General features: G+C 31.3%; 3 protein-coding genes across 5 annotated transcripts; 2 read left to right on the plus strand and 1 right to left on the minus strand.

Annotated features, from left to right (window-relative positions):
- The first annotated feature begins 475 nt into the window (after positions 1-475).
- Positions 476-1,557, plus strand: LOC123221418 (F-box/kelch-repeat protein At3g23880-like). The gene is made up of 2 exons (XM_044644275.1): positions 476-854; positions 1,040-1,557. Exons 1-2 carry the CDS (start codon positions 476-478, stop codon positions 1,555-1,557), a joined length of 897 nt encoding a protein of 298 aa, XP_044500210.1.
- Positions 1,558-1,720: 163 nt separating this feature from the next.
- On the minus strand, positions 1,721-7,576 carry LOC123221175 (uncharacterized protein At3g49140-like). 2 transcript variants are annotated; one of them, XM_044643915.1, is made up of 12 exons: positions 7,292-7,576; positions 6,429-6,552; positions 5,586-5,817; positions 5,343-5,445; positions 5,182-5,246; positions 4,937-5,053; positions 4,751-4,849; positions 4,290-4,443; positions 3,542-3,651; positions 3,085-3,234; positions 2,297-2,392; positions 1,721-1,993 (listed from the first exon to the last, which is right to left on the minus strand). In XM_044643915.1, exons 1-12 carry the CDS (start codon positions 7,323-7,325, stop codon positions 1,880-1,882), a joined length of 1,398 nt encoding a protein of 465 aa, XP_044499850.1. In that variant the 5' UTR covers positions 7,326-7,576; the 3' UTR covers positions 1,721-1,879. The 2 variants fall into 2 exon arrangements, with proteins under 2 accessions (XP_044499850.1, XP_044499851.1); XM_044643916.1 differs by having other exon boundaries at positions 5,586-5,805; positions 7,292-7,571.
- Positions 7,577-16,712: 9,136 nt separating this feature from the next.
- On the plus strand, positions 16,713-19,504 carry LOC123220061 (DNA-directed RNA polymerases II, IV and V subunit 6A-like). 2 transcript variants are annotated; one of them, XM_044642058.1, is made up of 7 exons: positions 16,713-16,947; positions 17,050-17,128; positions 17,582-17,615; positions 17,724-17,893; positions 17,990-18,041; positions 18,938-19,005; positions 19,215-19,504. In XM_044642058.1, exons 1-7 carry the CDS (start codon positions 16,728-16,730, stop codon positions 19,282-19,284), a joined length of 693 nt encoding a protein of 230 aa, XP_044497993.1. In that variant the 5' UTR covers positions 16,713-16,727; the 3' UTR covers positions 19,285-19,504. The 2 variants fall into 2 exon arrangements, with proteins under 2 accessions (XP_044497993.1, XP_044497994.1); XM_044642059.1 differs by having other exon boundaries at positions 16,824-16,951.
- The last annotated feature ends 1,810 nt before the right edge of the window (positions 19,505-21,314 follow it).

A 21,314-nucleotide genomic window follows, 5' to 3' on the forward strand; every position in this document is an offset into this window, starting at 1 on the left:
GGTTCAATTTTGAAAGTCAAATCAATTTAGTTTGATTCAATCGAATACGAACCAAACTTAAGTCAAAAGAATTCCCTTTGTTTTTTTTAAATTAAATTGAACTCAAATTAAAAAATATTCAATTCGATATGAATCAAATTTATTCGAATTCACTATTTAAATTAGAGGTTTTGTCAATAATAAACCTGTGTAACAATAAAAGAAGTGTTTCTTAGGAGTCGGCAATTTCCCAATTACTCCCAGGACTATGATTGTCATATTAGGAAAACAATCTTGAGAGAGTTTTCAAGTTATGTAATCAGGAAAGTTGAGTTAGCCTTTTGTTAGGATTCATTGGGAAATTGGGGCTATACAAACCCTGGAAAATTCAATAAAGGGGCAGCTTATAATATTTCTAGGAATAGAATTGCTAGATTTCAGTGATACATAGTGTGTTTCTACGGAGGGTTTTACAATTTCAAGTCCACAGAATAAGATGGAAGTGCCAATGCTATTCTTTCCGCATGATATTATAGAGCAAACCCTTCTCAAACTGCCCACAAAATCTCTCTTGCGGTTCAAGTGTGTTCGCAAATCTTGGCCTGACTTAATCTCAACTCACAAGTTTGCTATAAAACATCTCACTGAAACATCTGAAAGGTTCCGCAGATTTGGAGTCTTCAAATCAGGAAACTTAAGGGAAGGTTGTATTTCTGTATACAGTCTTGCTGCTCAAGCCGCATCGCATACTGAAGAAGCTGAAGAAGAGACAATTTGTCTTCCCTTATGGGGAGAAGATTGTTGTCTGGCTCCTGCAGCTAATGAATACATTATCAACAGATTCATCTACACAAGAGTATTGGGGTCTTGTAATGGTATATTATTGATACGACTGGAAAATGTTGAGGAATCCAGTGGGAACCCAAGGACATTCTTGCTATGGAATCCAACAATTAGGGAATTCAAGATGATTCCACCATGCTAAAGTTCTTTTTGTTCACCTGTTTCGGGGCTTGGTTACGATTCATCTACTGATAATTACTGGTTTTTTATGAAAAAGAGAGTGATTTGGTATGTGGTTATGTTTATAATCTCAAGACAAATTCATGGAAACGACTTCAAAATTTGTACTTCCCTTACAAGCATGGGAGGCAATTTGACTTTGATGACCAGAGAGATTTTTACTTACCTGATGAAAGAGCAACAACACTTGTGACTGGAGCTCCACATTGGGTAACATATAGCTTAATCGGAGGTGGGGTTAACAAAATCATTTACTTCGATTTAGAAGAGGAGAAATTCAAGGAGTTTCTATCTCGTCTTCATTCCGCTGGCACTCTCAAGACTTATTTAAGTAATTATGAAGATTGCCTTTGTGAAATTCGACTTCGATGGGAAAAACGTATTATTGATTATACGTTAGAGGTTTGGATTATGAAGGAATATGGGGTGAATGATTCACGGATTAAATTGTTGAACTTGCCATTTGATTTGAGGTTTTCTTTAATGAGTGACATAAGACCGTTGTTTCAAAGAATGGTGATGAAGTGGTCATGGTTACAGATTGGAGTGACATGATTTCATTCAACACTAAAACCGGAGAAGTGAAGGAAGTTTCCTTGCGTGCTGATAGCGTTGATGTGGTAGCTTCTTATGAGGAGAGTCTTGTTTCACCAAATCAATTCTGCTCAGAACATGGTAAATACTAATATTCTTTACTCTATCATTATGCTCTTGCTTGTTTCTATGCCAAAGAAAAAAAAATCTAGGGTTTTATTGGTATGCAATAGCTAGACATCTAGAGTTTTATGTTTTAGAGTTGCCTCAAATTTGGAACTCATGGGTTTGATCCATGTTATTCTGAAAATAAATTTCCTTATTATAACTTACAACAATAAGACTAAAAAAAATCTGGGTCTTTAAACATATCTTGTTGAGTTCTCAATTTCTTTCTGCGGGCACGCGGAAACAGGAGTTGCTGGATTTGCTTTTCAGCAGCAACTTCAGATGTCACCTGCAAAAATGGTTACAATAATCATTAATCAATCAATTAATGCAAACTAAACCGATGCTCTAGTCCGTTTAGAAACACAAGACCAGTATCGATACGACTATCTGAATATTTCAGCAAGCAGAATAAACCCATCAATATAATGTCACCAGGTATCATCTCAGACAATCAGATTAACTGCATTGATAGGTATTAGATGGTCTAAAAACTCAAGAATGCATTTGGATGAATTTCTTTTTTGAGAGAAATATTAAAATGGTAAGCAGTTTTGATTGAATAATATCAAGTGCAATAAAAGTGGCTTACCCGGACTTTAAAAGGGAAGCGATGAGTTCGTACTTCTACCCCAGAGAAAACTCTGACATCCATACCGAGACTATCAACTCCAATCAACTTTGCTCTCTACAGAAGCAAATCAATTGATCAGACCTTCACAAAGGTCAAATGAATTTAGAAATATTTCCCATAAAACAAAGAATTAAGAAATGTTAAATATAATGAAATCTTTAGCTAATGTGTTATCTGAGGCTATACAAAAGTTACAGGAGGTGGAAGATACTAAGCAAAAACCTCAGTTTTACAGCAAATACAAACTATTGTTTCATTTACATCACAAAAGTTAAACACCATGCTGGATATACTTTTATAACATGCCTTGTAGCTGCCAAAACACATCCATTGTATCAAATTGAACAATAAAAAAGCTCTAGGTTCAGCTGGATTTGAGCTAAGCTTGTTCAAGCTTAAAAATGAGCTTAACTCAAATGATTTCAAAACAAGCATGGCTTAAGCCAACTCGAGCTCAAGGTTGAGAGTTAAGTATTTTCGAGGTTGAGGGGTGTTAGGTTTGTCAAACATATAAACATGCCGATTTTTTATTTCAAAACTAACTCTATATAGTAATAGAAATATTAAATACATAATGAATAGCATTTTTATAAAAGGTTCGTTTTCTAGGACCATAACAGAGTGTTAAAAATACAAATTGCTAATTGAGACAAGTATCGTAAAAAGCATATCTAATCAAGTGCACACGTAAAGCTTGACAAATATAAGATAAGAAAATCAGTACATATAGGTTAAAATCTTTTTACCTCAACATTAAAACCTTTCTTTTTACAAAGCGCTTTAAGAGCAACATTGCACCTAATTCCCTTTTCACTGAAGTGATCAATAATTGCTGAAGTAGAGTGTACAAGGGCATCAGGCTCAGCGTCCTGAAAGTCTTGCAAACTAATTGGATACTGCACATAACAAAATGATGCAAATTTTGAATGCCAGGTTCAAAATCTAGTACATGAAAACCATTGTAGCATCACATGAACTTATTTTAACGTTTAAGTAATTGGACCAAATTGCAGGACTTGAATGTTATAAACAATTCGCAAAGGTACCTGCTTATCAACCAAGCTGGATAGTAGAATTTACACTGTTTCTTAATTTCAAACAAATAACATCACTGCAAAATTTAATTTTTGTATCTCTATAAACCAGGTTGGTTAAATACAAGTCAAACTTACAAAAACAACAATAGGGAGTGTTTATACATGCCTGAATTCCATACACAGAGAACAGCTCTATTCTCATAATCTCCAACCTGTAAAGAGTTGAGGTAGTGTTGCTTCTATCACTTTTCGAACTAAAACCCATAATTTCACCATCTAAACAAAACAGCAAGGTAAGTCAAATTGAGATTCCACCATATATGTATTTATATGACCAAACTTTTGACTTGGAAAAACTCATTTATTAAAGAAATAAAAAAGATTTCTGTCCAAAATCTTTTCCTTTTCACAGAAAAATATTAAATACAAATATGCACATGATAAAATTTGGATCAATTGTTTGACTACTGTAATACAATAGCTACTTAATCTTTGCATAATAAAAAAAAAATATTAATCTGACTCAACTTCTTTTTTAATCAATAATAAAAAAACAGGCTCATAGCAATAGGACTGAAAAGATGCAAAAGGACCTTCACCAGTTCAGAATGTCAGAAAACAGGAATGCCTGAATGAGACACATCATTGCTTATGTGGCCAAGACTACATTAGAACACTAAAGAATATTGCCACTTCAATGATTCCAGAAGACATAGCATACTTACAGTTAACAATTGAGAAACATCCTAGACCACCCATTGGATGGTTATGAATTTATACCCACCAAGCTATGACTTTCATTCTAAAATTATCTACCTGATCTAATAATCCCCACAGATCCTATCATCATTATCACTGCAAGATCAATTCATTTGATGATTAAATAACCTAATCATTGAAAAAAAAGAGGATACCTTTCCAGTCTGAGTAGTCACCATCATTATCTTCACAGTGAAATTGCCTTCTTACATAAGTTTCTTCATCAGCAAAAGCTGGTCTGAGATATCCCACAATAGAAACACCATTTGAAGGCTTATCCATTTTTCTACAATATTCCATATTAACAGCCTACATGAAAGTAAAAACATCATAAACCATCTCAGCAGGCTGCATATTTACTTACTAAGCTATATATTCGAAAAACTCAGTATAAACTTTAGACACATTAACTACTAGCATGTTAATCCTTATTAGCCTTGAATTCACTAATGGCTTTTTCAAACAGAAACTAAATCTTTTAAAAAAAAAAATCTGGTTATTAGCAACGCAAAGACTGTTTCTTCGTCTTCAATTAGTAACAACAAGCAATGTATTGCAATTAGAGGTACCCCGCTGACCTCCCTGCAAACCAATTATAAAATCAATCAGCAATCACCTTGGTTAAACACTTAGAAAAATATATAGGGTGAACCCAGCTGGAAGTATCTGGCATTCCCCAGTCGACTGGAACATCAGGAACTTCAGAATCCACAACCTATATGAGGAGACAAGAATTAAATGCACATTATTAACAATGAGATTACTCTATTCAATCTCAAAAACAAAGAAAGTGACCACCAACCTCAAAATAATCATCATCAAGAGGTATACCATCGCTAGAGCCAGTATCTGAAATATTATATCCAGCAGCTACACTCTGATTACTGTGTACAGGAATATCCATCCCTATCAAAGCATTCTGCAGGTTGCTCATTGGAAATCAGTTAATCTTAATGTTTGCAATGACATTCCATGTAATAAATTCATTTTCTAACTGGAAGATATACATGAAAAAAGTTTATATTCAAAATGCATATATATTCTCACCACTGGGTTATTGGCTCCTGGATCTTGTAAGATATTTTCATCTTCAAAAATTTCAAAAAATATATCTGAAAAGGTAAAGAAAGACGATGGTTGAACAGACAATCAAGTATACAAAATTATATGATACCATCACAGAAAGTTTCAAAGAGTATAAAATGGACCTCCATAATCATCAACAACATATTGAAACTCGGCCCATGAAATTTGCTCATGTGGCTCACAGTGTACTGTCCCAGGAAAGACCAGCAAAGAACTGTTGTTCGCCTACCAGAAAGAAAGAATTGTGACAAGGATATTTTATAAGGACAAAAGTTATGTCAGCAATGGAAAACATTTCAATATCTTTCCAAGATCCATGCAACATAATTGGCATCTTATTTAATTCAAAGTGTAAGCACACAAACCTCAACAGTGGTCCTTGCTATTTCTGCTGAAGTAAGTTTGGTGTCCCGAATTCTTTTGCAAAATTTCACTTCTTCAAGAGGATGATAACCCCGGTCATTAATGTAATTAGATGAATCAGGAACTGAATCAGAGTAATCTGCAGCAACTGAAACTTTTGTAGGGCAAAGATCACGTCCAGTAGACAACCAATCGAATTGCGAAGAACCAAAAAATGGATTCCTGCATCCGAAACTTACAATAGAAGAATAATTTTTTCACTAAAGTTTGTTAAATCAGTAACTTTTGTAGATAGGGAAGCAATAGAAGACTCAAAAATGAATCATATCATTTCTTATGCCTTATTTTCTGTAATTCTTGATTTTCAGTATTTTGGGTCCAAATACACATGCTTGGTTGTGCGTGCAACATAGACATACAAGCACACACATGCATAATATATCCCAAACAGTAAGATTACATTATAACATTTCTTCAGCAAGTAAATGAAAATTCTGTCCATTCTACTGAGTATAACCACAAACTACAAGGAGCAACACCAAACACAGATTTATAGGCTCTAAAATATAATGCTACTAAATTACAATAACATGACATATTAGTCAAAAACAACAAAATTCAAAAAATGCCCTAACCAAACTATCAGTATTATTCATTTTCATCCTATCTTTACACATGATAGAGAAATCTCAGGATTCACTCCAAAATTTGCCAGAAAACTAATTTGGTTCAGCATATATAAGGCTATAAACTAATCATTACATGCCAACCAAATAAAGAAACACAATTTGAAGACAAATTCATCTTTCATGAACTAGATCAGCAGTAAAAATATCTAGGAAGACCTTGTGCCAGAAATATCAGGAGCTCTGTGACTATCAAAAGGATTTTTAATCCAACTGCTTGTGATCCCATTTGATGTTGAGCAACTAACCCCCTCCAAATGGCATAAGTGACATTGCAAAGGACCTTTAACGCATGGAATGAGAAATTGTTAATAAAATCACCATTGCATCCGATAAAAGAAGAAATAAGAGGGCAGAAATGCAAAGTAGAAAGTCAGTCAACATCAGAAGCCAAATTAATAAAATCATAGTCCAAGTCACCTTCAAATATAGGTTGTCAAATGAATCAAAAGCCTTAATTTATAATTGCTACAAAATCCTCTTCAAAAGAATACAACTAATTGTAAACTTTAATTCATTTTATTATAATAATGCCAAACACACTAAACTTTCAAAAGGCCCTCTTGTACTAGCACTATAATTGAAATTATTCAGAGAAGAAAAAAATAACTGGTCTCCTCTTTAATATACACAATCAACTGTAAAGAATCCTTGTACCAAGTCATTGCTTTATGTACTCCCCATCATTTAAATATAAAAAAAGGGAACAAATAACTAAATTTGCAATTGAAAAACTACTATGCATGTGAGTCTATGAAACTAATCAATCTTTCAAACTCAGGTACTCACCTATCAAAAGCTTAAAATTCAAACTTGCATGGGGATTTATAAAACAAATCACCCTCAAAAGGTCAAGTGTTTCACAATCAAAGCTGAAATACCAACATGGGTTCCTCCAAAACACACAAAACTCAAATGGGTATACCACAAATTAGCAATTAAACACCCAGACCACTCCACCCCTTCAAATCATTTCATTAAAAAAATCAGAAGATAAAAGAAAAGCTTTTGATCAAGATTACCAAGAGCGATTGAAGACGCAGCAGCGATCGACATAAGAGAGAGAGAGAGTGAGATGAGAGGTGAAGATTATGACGGCGTAAGCAAGTTTGTGTAGTTAGAAGTGAGACTGGAGTCGGGCCATCGAATTCTTTGTTGTCTTCTCAGAGTCGTTCGTTCTGAGCCATGAAAATGTTAAGTTTAATTATGAAGTGTTAGACGGAGAGCATTGTGCTTGCATCATTTTCCTCAGTTTTATCTGCGCACACAGTCACATGGAGGCCCGGCCTTCAACTGCGGACACAGTACCCGTTAAGTTTAGTATGCTTACCGGTTAACCGGATTACGTTTTCATTGGGGAAAATTTAGGGGTTGAGGAGAAAATTCTAGGCCCACCCAAGGTTTAGCATAATTAATATGCACCCCTAGATGGCATAAATAATATTTTTCCCCCCGAAATCAAAATCTTTTATGAAAAACAATACAGTGTTAGGAAATGAAATTATCCATACTATTTCATTTAAAAATAAAAACAAACAGTTATTATAAATATTTTGTTTCAATTAAATTAAAATAAGCATAAACCATGAGAATAATATAATCTAATTAGCATTAGAAATACTCATATACTCTTTATTTGGGTATAATTCTTCCTCTCAATCTTATACAAAAAATGGGTCAGAAGAGTGGAGGAGAGATGGGAGCTCATACATTTGTAAAGCGAGAGAACATGCATAAGATTTGTGTTGTGACTCAAACTAATAACACATTATTATATTAAAATTTTCTTATGTTATTATTTTTCTTTATATGTAATCTATTTTATAACATAGTGGAAATTAGGATTCCTTATCGAATCCTCAATGTTATTATCGTAATCTAACTTGCACCATCTAATTTCCATTAACAATCATAACCCAAGATATTGAAAACTCATCATTAAGATCCCTTCAATCTAGCACCATCTAATTTCCATTAACAAAAGAAGGTTGAAATTTTCCTTTTTCATGAATCCCAAAATTAAGTGGTAAAATAAAAAAAAATACATAAAAAAATACATAAATTTTAACAAAAAATTTACCCTTAATTTAAAAAACTAATAATTTTTTCTCATCCTTAGCTTTTAAAACTTTCATTTCACCCTCATTTCTAGGTTTAATCTCTTTTTGTTTTAAAGGATTCGACCGTCAGCTGATCTTCCTTGTCAACGCTCTCTTTCTATCTGTTGGCTCTCCTTTGAATCCAACTGATTGAGCATTTCATTTCATTTCCTTTCACAATAATGATTTGTTGTGTCAGCCATGATTTGTTGCACTTGAGAGAAATGAAACGAAGATGATTCATGGTAATTAGCCAATGATTACCATCTCTCAAGCGTCATTCAAGTGTCTCCCAATGCTTAACTGGATGGATGAACACGATTTATCTTCATCTATCTAGTCAAGCATTGACAATGTCTCTCGAGTGGGAGAAGAAATGGGTGGGAAAGGCCGACTATTAGTCGAAACGGAGAAGGTGGTAGGAGAAGAGATGAAAAAAAAACTTTAAAGGGAAAAGGTAACTTTTCAAACTTTGGATAAAGAGAAATTGTTAGTTTTTTAAACTAAGAGAGGAAATGAGATAAAATTTTAGTTATTCTAATTTTTTTTTTGTATAATGACAGTTTTATCTTTAACTCTAATAGATAATTTTAACAGAATAATGGGTATTTAAGTTTTTGAGGTTTTATAGGTAGAATTTTGGGAATGGACCAAACCTTAGGCGGGAAGAAATCTTTTGGCCTTTGTGTAATAATCATAATGTATCATTATGCAATTGTGTTATTTTAAATTATGAATAAAGTAATATTCAATCATATTGTGACAAGTCGTTATTAGTACACTAATTAATGTTTTTTTTTTTTGAGTAAATTGAATTTTTCCCACACGAGATTTGACTTAAAAACACTCTTTTGCCCTTAGTTTTTATAAAAAAACTTTCTTTTCCAAAATAAAACTTTATTTATAAAAAAGAAAAAACTAACCATATAAATTAAAATAACAGTTTTATCCTCTATTAATTATCATACAATTTAAAAATAACTTCTTTACATATGAGACCCAAACATTTTAAACATAACAATTTTACCCTTAAGAATGTCTGAAAACTCACAAATCAATAGTTGAAATTTTAAAACTCATAAACTCACAAAAATTTAACCTATATATTTTCAAAATACTATTATGACCTAATAATTTGTTATATAATATTTACACTCTTTATTTGTTTTATAATGCTTAGTTCTTTCAAAGTGTAAATATCATTTCTACACTACTACGGGGCAAATTGAAATTTTAAAATTTTTAAAACACCCTCAAACTTTTCTCAAATTTTAAAATCCCCTAAAATTTTTATTATGTAATTTAGATATGATAATTGGAAAAATGAAATAGTATGGATAAATTGGTAATTTTACTTTTTCAAAGCTTTTTTTCATTAACAAAGTTTGGTTTTAGGTAGAAAAGTGTTATTTCGGTCGCCTAGGGGTGGAAATGTATTTTCAGATCAAACTTTGGGTGCAACAAATCTACATCTAATATATTTCTTTATCTTAACTTATCTAATTAAGCATGACCCTACACACTTTTTCTATTCTTTTACTTTAATGATCTTTATAGGACTTTGCTCTGTGATACTCATTCAATGTTTTATTTGTGAGACCCACTTTATAAATTTTTTCCTCTAGAGAATATACTCTTTGTGTGCTTATCTTTGGTTTGTGAAACTCATTCAATATTCTTTTCGGGGGGCCCCATTTGCTTTTTATCTACGTGCACATACTTTTTGTAATCGCAATAAAATTATATACATTTATTTTTAAGTTCATAAATAAATATATAAATAATAATATATTATTATATAATTAAAAAGATTTAAATTGAAGATAAAATAATATTCATTCATATGACGACATATCATTTTTATACCTATTTACATATTAGAAAATATGTACACAAAGCATCATTCTTTCTCTTATTCAATATGTTTTTCTTTATGCATGGTAAATTTTTTCATTTTCTTTTCTCTAACTAGTTGAGGTGCTTTGTATTATTAACTTGACTAAATACACAGCAAAATATGATAAGTAGCTAATCCATAAAAATTAACTAATCCAACTATGTATTAAGCAACTAATTAAGGCTGAAAGACTTATTCCTACCCAAGGTTTACTGTATTTTCAAACTATGTAGTTAATGCTAGAGGTAAAAACGTTATTTAATATTTTATTTTAAAAAAGAAAAATTTATCCTATTTTTCCAGCTTAATTTTGAAAATTAACAATTTTTTTTAACTTAATTTTAAAAAATTACTTTTTTACCCCTATCATCTAGGGTTTTTATATTTTAGGGTTAACAATTACCCTTTCAAAGTTTAAAACATTATATTTATACTAAAAAAAAAAATTCTCTTTTTTCAGCAACTGTTCTTTTTGGCAATTCACTCCTCCTTGATGGTTTTTTGATGTAGAAACCACTCGTCATCCGGTTGAAATGGTTGAATGATGTCACACAAAATTATAAAATTCATTGCACAATTTGTGCAATGGATCTATATGTCGGTCGTAGCATAGATCTATTGCACAAATTTGTGCAACGAATTTTATAGTTTTGTGCCACGTTGAATTTTATAAATTTGTTATGCTTTGACTTCTTGATAGTTATTGCATAACCTTGAGTCAAAAGCAAATGCTGGCACTGTATTAATGATATCATTTTGTTAAAAAAGAAAATTTATGTTGGAACCGCAGAAATATCACAAATAAAGAATATAATTCAAAAATAAAAGTATTTAAAATTAAATATACTGACTTCTGGATTGAGAGCACAATAGCCTTCAATATGATAAACAAAAGGTAGTAATGAAAAATGATAAATAATTTGGTTGAACGTCAAGATCTATATAACAGTTTTTTTAACATAGATTTGTCTCTTTTATTCGAGTGTACAAGAATTTGAACATTATCTATTTTCTACGATACAACGATAAAAGAATAACAAGAGAAACTTTACTCTTTTATTATGACAAATTGAATCGTGCATGAAATTCAACTCAAAACAACTTGCCGAACACTTAAAACTAACAGAGTAACCAAAGAATGATGAAAAGAATGAGCTCAAATTCTCGAGTTGTGTAAAAAATGAGATGAGGTGCCCCCTTTCTATACTGCTCCAAGGGTACAATACACTTAATATCAACTTGAATTTTACTATAAATCTAAACCTTTTCACCTTTCAATTCCATAACCTGTGACACATTTTCACCTTTCAATTTCTTAACCTCTAAAAATTTAATAAAATTCTTATATTTTTCTAACAATCCCCCTCATGAATAAATTTAACCAACACAATGATGTAGAGTAGGTATTACCCTTTGAAGCTTTTCTTGTGAAATTATGTTTACTTTATTGACTAAGTAATAAGCAAAGTGTCCTTAAAGTAATTTGTCATTTACATAAATGATGTCATTTGTCACACAAGAATCCAACCTAACATTATTCAGTTCTCATTATTATATTTGTTTTGGCCATAAACATATTATTGGTTTTGCGAGGATTTCTTAAAAATTAAGCCCTAAAAATTCCCTTAAAAGTGGCCTTATTTGAATTATAACTTTCAGGAAGAAGACCTAGATTCAAACTTCTGTTATACTTGTAAAACTTGATTTAAATTACTTACCAAAGAAAAAAAAAAAACCCTATTTTTTTCTTGCATAGGTGATCTCTTTAAAAGTAATTGGTATTATTCTACTTGAAATCTTGATACATTAAAATCATTAAAAAGTTTTGCTTAACCTCTTTCCCTACAAGCATCAATGTTTCGTTTAATCATAGGAATAGACTGAGGATAGTTCTCAGAGTGATCTATTTAAGTCTTTATAATTAAGTTGTCTCTTTTAACTTAAATCTTGGGATCTCTAGTCAAATATGTTGAGTTTTCATTATATCGACATATTATTTCAATGGTCTTAGTCTTATTCCCTTTGATGATATTTCAACAAATTCTCTATTTTGTTAACAAATTAGCTAAATTATTTGATGCAAAACAAACGTGGATGGAGTTATAATATTGTTCACGAGGATGATTAAGGGTTAATATCATTTAACAAACGAAGAGATAACAAGGACAATGCATAATAATACAATGTTTCTTGAAGAAAATTTAACTAAATTTTATTGATAATTTAATAAATTGATTATTGAATTACAAATCTCATGCTTATATATTACTTATTTTTTTAACAAGATTAGGAAAAGTTATTAAACTAGAAAAACTCATTGATACTAGTTTAACTAGAATCATGAATGTTAATTCATTCCAAATTCCATAAAGCTATGACTCTAGTAAATAGTTTTAATAGACTTTACTAAAATTGAGCTTTTCTAAGCAATGAAATCCTAAAAATTCTTTATTTTTTAAGTCAAAATAAAACTCTTAACTATTAGGGGATGTTTGGTTTAAGTAATATTTTATTACCAAAATAAAGAAATTACCTTGAAGATAGATTACTTATAAGATTATTAGGTATAAATGATTATTATGTTTGATAAAATTTGATAGGTATAAATAATTATTGTGTTTGGTTAAAGGTAATAAAATAATACTAATAAATTATTTTACTTAAATGCCCTTAAATATCATTATTTTTAAATATTTTTTATATTAATTAAAAATAAATTTATTTTTGTCTCAAAAAATTAATAAATAATAATATAATTATAATAAAATCTAGATTACCTTGGTAATCTTTTAATACCTAAGATGAAGATGGTAATTAGATTACCATTTATATTACCTCCCACGTTAGTATTGGTAATAGAAGATTACTATAATATTTTATTACTGATAAATCAAACAAGGTAATATAAGTAATAAATGATATATTATTAGGGTAATTTTTAAATCCCTAGAACCGAACAACCCCTTAGGAAAACTATTATTAATAAAAACTCGATTAATTAAATTGGAGTAAGAAACTTGTGTTAAACTAAACTACACAAGTAAACTTGATTTAAACCAACTCCTCTCAACTAGAAATCCTTAACTCACAAGCATATGACTTCCTATATGGCTCCACATGCACACCCATGTCATCACGTCACATTGCCAAACAAGTTGCCACATCATCTATGGCCACCTAAATCATGTATCACATCATCCTTTTGCATTTGACTTGTTTCTTCAATGTTTTTTATGTTTTTCACAAGTTTTTAATGTTAGTAATATCATTTTTCTCTTCGTTTACATTTTCCATCCAACCTTCCTCTCATATCAAATTTGTCGCTGACCTATTTTATTTTCATGTCTTAGCCTTTCTTTTAATTTATATTTGTTAAAAGTCTTGGTCCCTATCATTATTTCACATAATCAATTAAAATAACTCCAATTGAGAGTGGTTGTCAAATGGTATTTTAAAGATGACATATATGTCTAGACTTATCATTATACATATTACTTTGTAATCTTCCTATTGCAGATTGACTATCACAATAAAAGCATATTGTTGGCACAAACCTTGGCCACTTTGGAATATCCTTTAAGAATTGGTTTCGCTGTTCAACCTCTTCACCACACTTATCTAAAGCAATAAGATTAGATTTAATAATGGATTTGAGTCATTTGATTATAAAACTCTATTAATGTTTTCCATGATACAACTATACCTTCTAATATGAACACATATCTATTGATAGACTTCAAATCTTTTCTATCATATATCTAATTTGCATCGCTGTATCCTTTTTTGGTGTTGATAAATCTATTTGGCAAGGCACCCACAAACCACAAGTATTTATAGGAAAATTTTACTTAGAATTATCCCCTTTGAATGAATCTTATGCAATATCCCTTGAATCTCTTGCACTTGACAGATGACAACAGTTATTCCTCAAGATAGAATGAAAGTCGTTCACCTCAAATTCTCAATCCCAATCCATTTTAGTTTTGGTTATTTCATTTTTGTCCCTTAAGTTAGTAATTAGCTCACCAAAGTCCAATAGAGATCAAAATCACCCTTTCCTAGTGATTCACTCTAAACCAAAATAAATCTAAAGCTTCTATACCTTGGTCATTAACCCTTATTGTGTGTAACACATAGGTTTTACATCATGTTAATAGTGAATAAAATCGTAAATAATGTACAATCAATTAGCCCTTTGTTCACAAATCAAAATTGGTCTCTAATAAGACATCATGACCACTCATAATGATGAAGAATCAATAGAAAATGTAAACATATTAACGATTGTATTACCATGCAATCGAACTCTTTCATCATATAATATTTCATCAAGACTGAGATACAAAAACATTGTCTATCTTAGAACATCCATTGATTTAAATTATTTAGTTTCTAGAATAAGATCAAAGAGTATTGGATTGAGAAACAAGTCAATCTTCACCAATATGGACACATATTTAAATGGTTGTTCTCATCCATTAAAAGATGTTGATAGATATTCTCTTATTCTCATGAGTAATGAAATCTATGTTATTGATCCACCATAGTTTTAGTACACTTCTCAGTGCAACCAATAACTAACATTATTATAACCCTAAATTAAAGATTACGTTAAATAGCATCAAACTGCACCCATTGATGCATAAGATGCTATTGTAATTTTGAGTTTAAGGATTATATGCACCACTGTCCTCTAGATGATTTGTTTCATAGACACTTAGATTAACATTTATATGAAATCCAATTTGACAGGTTAGTCTAGTGAACTTATAGACAATAAATACCTATGTGTTGTACCAGATTGACAATAAACAATCTTAACATGTGAGATCTATTATTATCTCTCGATAGAGTCATGTAACATGATTATAGTCAAACTGTATTATTTGTTCATTTAGTTTTAACATATTAAGGCTTTCTAGAGTGACCACCTAATGTGCTTATAGGGGTCTCACAATCAAGTTGAGCCGATCTCGAACTCATCACGGCTTAAATATAGCCCTTAGTAGAGATTGAAAGAATGGAGAGAGATGAGAGGTTTAGAATAATGATAGTAAAGGAGTTGTATAATTGAAATTGTGTTTAGTTTTTCATTGAAAGAGAGAATCCAATATATAGTGAATAAATTTGAACGAAGAAGAAAAAAAATTACTTACTTGAAAAAAAAAGGCATTTTCTCGATTATTTGACTTCCTCAAATATAATATTTATATCTAATAATCTAGCGTGAGTAGGTTTATGTTCAGGCTCTTATTTCACTAGTTAACAAATAAATTTTTGAAAATTTCAGATTTGGGTTCATGTGACTAGACTAATTACTAAAGATGACAACTTTACCTTAAAAATAAGATTCCCGCCCTGCTCCATTCTGTATAAGGAAAACATTCATTTACATAAGTAGGGATAAGGACGAAACAGGGATGAAGATAAATATATCTTTGTCTGGTCTCATTTCTTCCTATCACATACCTATTTTTAGAGCATAATTTACAAACTTATCCATTATATTTTTAATTATATATTATAATGTCATTACTATGATAACACTTAAGTGGAGGTGACAAAGAAAGAGTAAGGAAGGGGAAGAGATGAGAAGTGAATTATGCTGAGAAGGTAAGGGACATGAATTCCCTGTGATTCTCGTAGCATAGACAAGGATATATATGTCTCACTCTACAAGGTTAGGGATGGGGATAGCCATCATCCCTGCCCTCGCCCTACCTCCTACCATTTCTACTAATCACCGGACATGAAAATCAAGTTGACCATTTTCTAACATGATTTTGACCTGATTTACGTATGAATCCGATTTTGACCCAATGTCATGTAGTTGGGTCAGATCTATTTTGGCCACCCCTTACTTTCTATAGTCTCCAAGGTCCAAACCCATCTAAGGGCATTTTCAACTTTTTAATTAGTTTCCTTACACTACAGGTCCTACCAGACCAAAGGTAAGTATTTGATTGCTGTACAATTAGATTGAATTGTCGCAGGTAGGGAGGTGTTTTATAATATGACATAGTTTTATACTACTTTAAATTTTAGATAGATTAGGAGTAACAAGTAATTTGAGTTATGAAATGTGAATTTATAATAATTTAGATATTATTAAGAATGTCGTGTGGTCTACTTATAGGGTTAGTAAAACTAACAAAATACTAAAATTTTTAGAAAAAAGACTTAATATAGTGATTATGAGTCTGATCATTATATTCAAATTTATTAATCTAACCAATATAGACAAAATTCTAATTATAAAAAAAAAAAAGAATGATGTGCGGTCATATAATGTGATGTTAATTTAATTTTATCGATAATTTTAATTAAAAAAGCCAAAGTTGTTATCAAATAATAATATAAGAGGAATGTTAATAATAAGAGTATAAGATTAAATCCTACGGACAACATGTCAAGGGTAAATTTTTGATTTACATCTCCAAAGCAGGGTCTCTCTCAAAAATAATGTTACTTGTTATTTTTAAGAACTTGGAGGGTGAAATCGTACTTTTGAAACTCTCTATTAACGAAAGTAACAAGCGAATCCTGATAAAATATTTTTTCCTTTTTACATTACGCTGTCGACGAACCCGCGTTTCCCTCATTCAGGCCTGGACTGTCGCAACCCCCAATCCTCTCCGCCACTTTGAACCACCACCAGGCGTCTATAGTCGACTCTCCGTTCGTGGGTTTTTCTCCAGTGCATTAGACTATACTTTTTAATATTTCAATAATAGTAAAATTTATATAAGCATTTGAGAATTTTTTGTTCCCTGTTTTGGGTCAGGGCTTTCGGGCTCTGCGGAAGCGAAATCTAGCTTGAGAATCAGCATGGCCGACGACGATTACAATGATATGGATATGGGGTTAGTCCTCTTTTTCTCTAATAGGAACTTAGCGTTTCAATTCTTTATTTTTATTCATTTATTTTATTTCTCTATGGCATCTTTGTCAAAACCTAGAGATATTAGCGATGGAGGAAGAAGATGCTAATAACTAAGAAAAATACAAAAAGTTTTACTGGATAATCAACTTAAGTCTCAACTACTCACCGTGGAAATTTATATAGGCTAGGGTTTGCCTTGCAAATCTGACTAGGAAATTGGTAATTGGAAAGTTAATTAAATAAATTAGTTCTTTGTATTTCAGGTAAAGAACTTGTTTTCAGATGTGTGATTATCTTAAAAGATCATAATAAAACTGTTATAACATGATGCATATGTTTATTCATTTTTAAGGTACGAACTTTTTCGTTTTTTCTCTTTTTACATGGTTATTGAGCTTAGTAAGTTGAGTTAATTTTTTTTTTTTCTTTGCAGATATGAGGATGAGCCATTGGAGCCTGAGATTGAAGTAAGGAGTTATTTGTTTGATTTACTTACCGAAAAAAAGAGTGAACTTTTGTTTCTTTTTCTGTTTTAATGAACTAAAGGAACTTCGGTCTGAGTGTTGTGGAAACAGGAAGGAGCCGAAGAGGATGTAGAGAACAATAATAATGAAGATGTTCCTGGAGAACCTATAGAAACTGAGGACAAAGAAGATGAGGAAGTTAAAGGAGCTCGGAAAACATCAAAATATATGACCAAATATGAACGAGCCAGAATCTTGGGTACCCGGGCTCTGCAGATCAGGTTTTTCTTCCTTTGTATTGTATTAATGGTATAAAATTATAGTTTTTTCTTTATATTTGGATTGAAACAATAATAAGTTTTCCTTTCATTTATCAGCATGAATGCTCCTGTGATGGTTGAGTTGGAGGGTGAGACTGATCCACTTGAGGTAAGATTCCTTGGAAGTAACCTTGAATGACTAGTTTTTTTCCTTTCTATAGTTAGAGTGTTACTGGTTGAATCTATTGGGTTCAAACAATTAACCTGTTAACTGTGCTCCATTTGCACATAATGAATGGTGCTTGAGGGTTTTGTTACTTATTCACTGCTTTGAAGATTTTTTGGTTATAAAGACTTGAGTGTGTAAACTAGACTCTGCTTCTGGACATATTTGGCCTGAGTTTAAATGCGCATGAAGAACAAACATACGAAAGAGTGGATACTGGACTAGAAATGAACACTTCATTTACATACCAAATAAACAAATAAATAGGACATCCAATATTTGCTCCTTATTTTGGTGTTATAATGAAATGTGTACCTATCTTTCTTTGTACTATCAGCCATAGTACATAATTCGCACAATTGTATTGGTGTTTCTTTCTACTTGTTAAATATTCAGTTCCATTTGTAAAATTGTAGGCTATGCTGGCAATTTTATTGCCTTAATGTTGTGGCTTACATATTGTTTTATAGCATTTTCAAGCTTGAATGTATGCACATGTTCATTGCCCCAGACTAATTATAGTGTTTGCACCTGGTTAATAGGTCTTTTCCTGTTTTTGTCACCTGGTTAGGACTCTGAACTCCCCTTGCACATTCTTTTAATAAATAGAATAAACTATTCAGCCAAACTACAGGGATAGCTCTTTATTTAAGTGTTGTAACTTTGGCTATGCACTTTTTGTTCCACCATTTTTGACAGACATTTGTTCTACAGTAATGATTTTGCTCTTCACTATTATGCATTAAATAAGAGGTCTTTTACTTCTGATAGTAATCTACTGATATCGTGATGTTTTCATTCATGCTACAATTTAATGATGTTGTGTTCCATCTGTATAGATTGCCATGAAGGAGCTTCGGGAGCGAAAAATCCCATTTACGATTCGTCGCTACCTTCCTGATGGAAGGTGAGATTCTTAATTTTTTATTACTTCTGTAATTTTTTTCATCAAAGTGGTTTGATACTTTGATTATGGAATGTTAGTTTGAGTTACTGCTTGTGGAATTTATCAAGAAAATAATATTTGTGCTGTCTCAGTTTTCTTTTTTATTTTTTTACATATAAAATATCCTTCATAAATAATGTAATTTGTATGGATTTCATATGAATGTCCAGTTACGAAGATTGGGGAGTTGATGAATTGATTGTTGAAGACTCTTGGAAGAGGCAAGTGGGTGGTGGTTGATTACAGCCTTATCGAAGCCACCCAGCTGGAGACTTTGCATCAATGGTTAAAGTGTGTTTCAAACTAATATCATTTAGCTGTTTCTTAAGAGACATTTTGGGCCTTGATATCTTGTCTGGTTTGAGGTTGGCTGTCTGGTTTCATCTTCAATAATATATATAAACTAGAAAGATCTTGTATGAGGTGCTATATTCCAAGATGAAATTAACATTTTCACCTATCTTATACCGTTTATAAAGATTTTTTTTTTTTTAAATACTGGTTCTTTTTTCTTTCCTAATAAGGATGGAGGTATGATAACAGGATGGATAATTTTTCTTTGACACAAATGTGCTCAATATTCCAATTCAGTCTGCTGATTGAATCAATGATAGGCAAAGATGGTAATTAGTTTTAGACTTGGATATTTACCTTTCATATGACTGATGTGGTTTTTGCTCAAAATTTTTAACTTTGTTACAGCTGCATGAATCATGTCTTAAGAAAATGCTATTGCTTTGAATTTCTTTATAAGAGATAAACCCCTTGATTTAACATATCTTCATTAATTCTACTGTAGATAGAATAAATAATGCATTCAAATCCTAGAATTTTAAAACTCATGATGTCTTTATAAAACTAAATTGTCGAATTGTTCCTTATGAATATGATATAAGTCGGATAATAATATCACACGGTATACTAAATATCTTTGTTGAATATCATGAGATAATATTTGTGTGGATGATAATGATACACATGTCATTAGAGTATTAGTGTGAATTAACAGTTTGTAAATTATTTTTCGAATGTGACTGATAATGGTAAGTCATATGCTCATTAAATTGTAGTCAATGACTAATCATATGATTGTATTATTGTACAAAGTAATCCTTTAATTTGAGATGTCATGGTCAAATCTGATGCGAATATATATGGTTCGTATGGTGTATAAACATAGGGTTAATCATATTTCGTATGAAAGACCATGTTGGTCATACATGATTTGAATGTAGAGATGAATGATGATCAAGACAAGATCCATTAACTCTAAAATATTGGATTTAGGGTATCTACTGACTCGATGAAGTTTCGAGTTTTTGAACGAATGCTGATATATATTGGAAACCAAAATGGTTGGCTAGAGTATAATATAAGTTATACGAAGGTTATTCATAATGACTTGTTTTGACTATATCGATCGATAATTTGTATAGCATCGAGATTAGGGTTTTAACGAACAATGAACCTGAAATTGACCAGGATTGGACAATGGAAGAATTTTACCTACACAAATCGTATGATTGGACAATTAGGTTCAATAGAGTGTTTCTTTATCGTGGTTTAGGGGTTATGACACATTGTTAAATGTTCATCATAGTTGTTGAGTTTTCAAAAGTATTTTTGGATCGTTTGAAAATGGCTTACAACTATACCATGGTAAACCTAAAGGATCACATCAATAAACTAAACATTTTAGAGAGTGATGATTAATTACTTAGGGTTGGCCAACACCTTTTGAAGAGTAATAAAGATTACATTATATAGTGTTATATGGATGTAAATTAACACTTTAAGAGTTGAAGTGTTTATGAGATAAAATTAGGGTGACTAAAGTATATGTATGATAGACATGCATGGTCATTGTTTGAATTAAGAATTTACAATGACCATGCAACAATTATGTGATTGCTAACTAAGTCAACCAATGCATAAACCCAAAATTAGTTCATTTTTTGATGTATGAATTCATTTTGAGCTAAAACACTTCTCTTGCTTCTTTCTCACTCTAAAAGTTCGTCCAAGGAAGAAAAAGCTTGGTTTGGTGGACTTTTTGGAAGCTTGACAAGTGTGAAGCTTTTCTCCATCATCCTTAATCAAATAAACAAGCTTGGAGTAGGTAATATTCTGACATTCTCTTTGCTTGCTTTCATTGTGCTTGATTCTTACATCCTTCTTTGTATTCTTCTTCACAATCTTTCAAATAGTATCAGAGCCATTTTTTGCTCTTAACATGTTTTATTTTGGAGCCATTTTATCCGAATATGGTT

The sequence above is a fragment of the Mangifera indica genome, chromosome 7 (assembly GCF_011075055.1).
Source record: "Mangifera indica cultivar Alphonso chromosome 7, CATAS_Mindica_2.1, whole genome shotgun sequence".
NCBI classification, from domain to species: domain Eukaryota; kingdom Viridiplantae; phylum Streptophyta; class Magnoliopsida; order Sapindales; family Anacardiaceae; genus Mangifera; species Mangifera indica.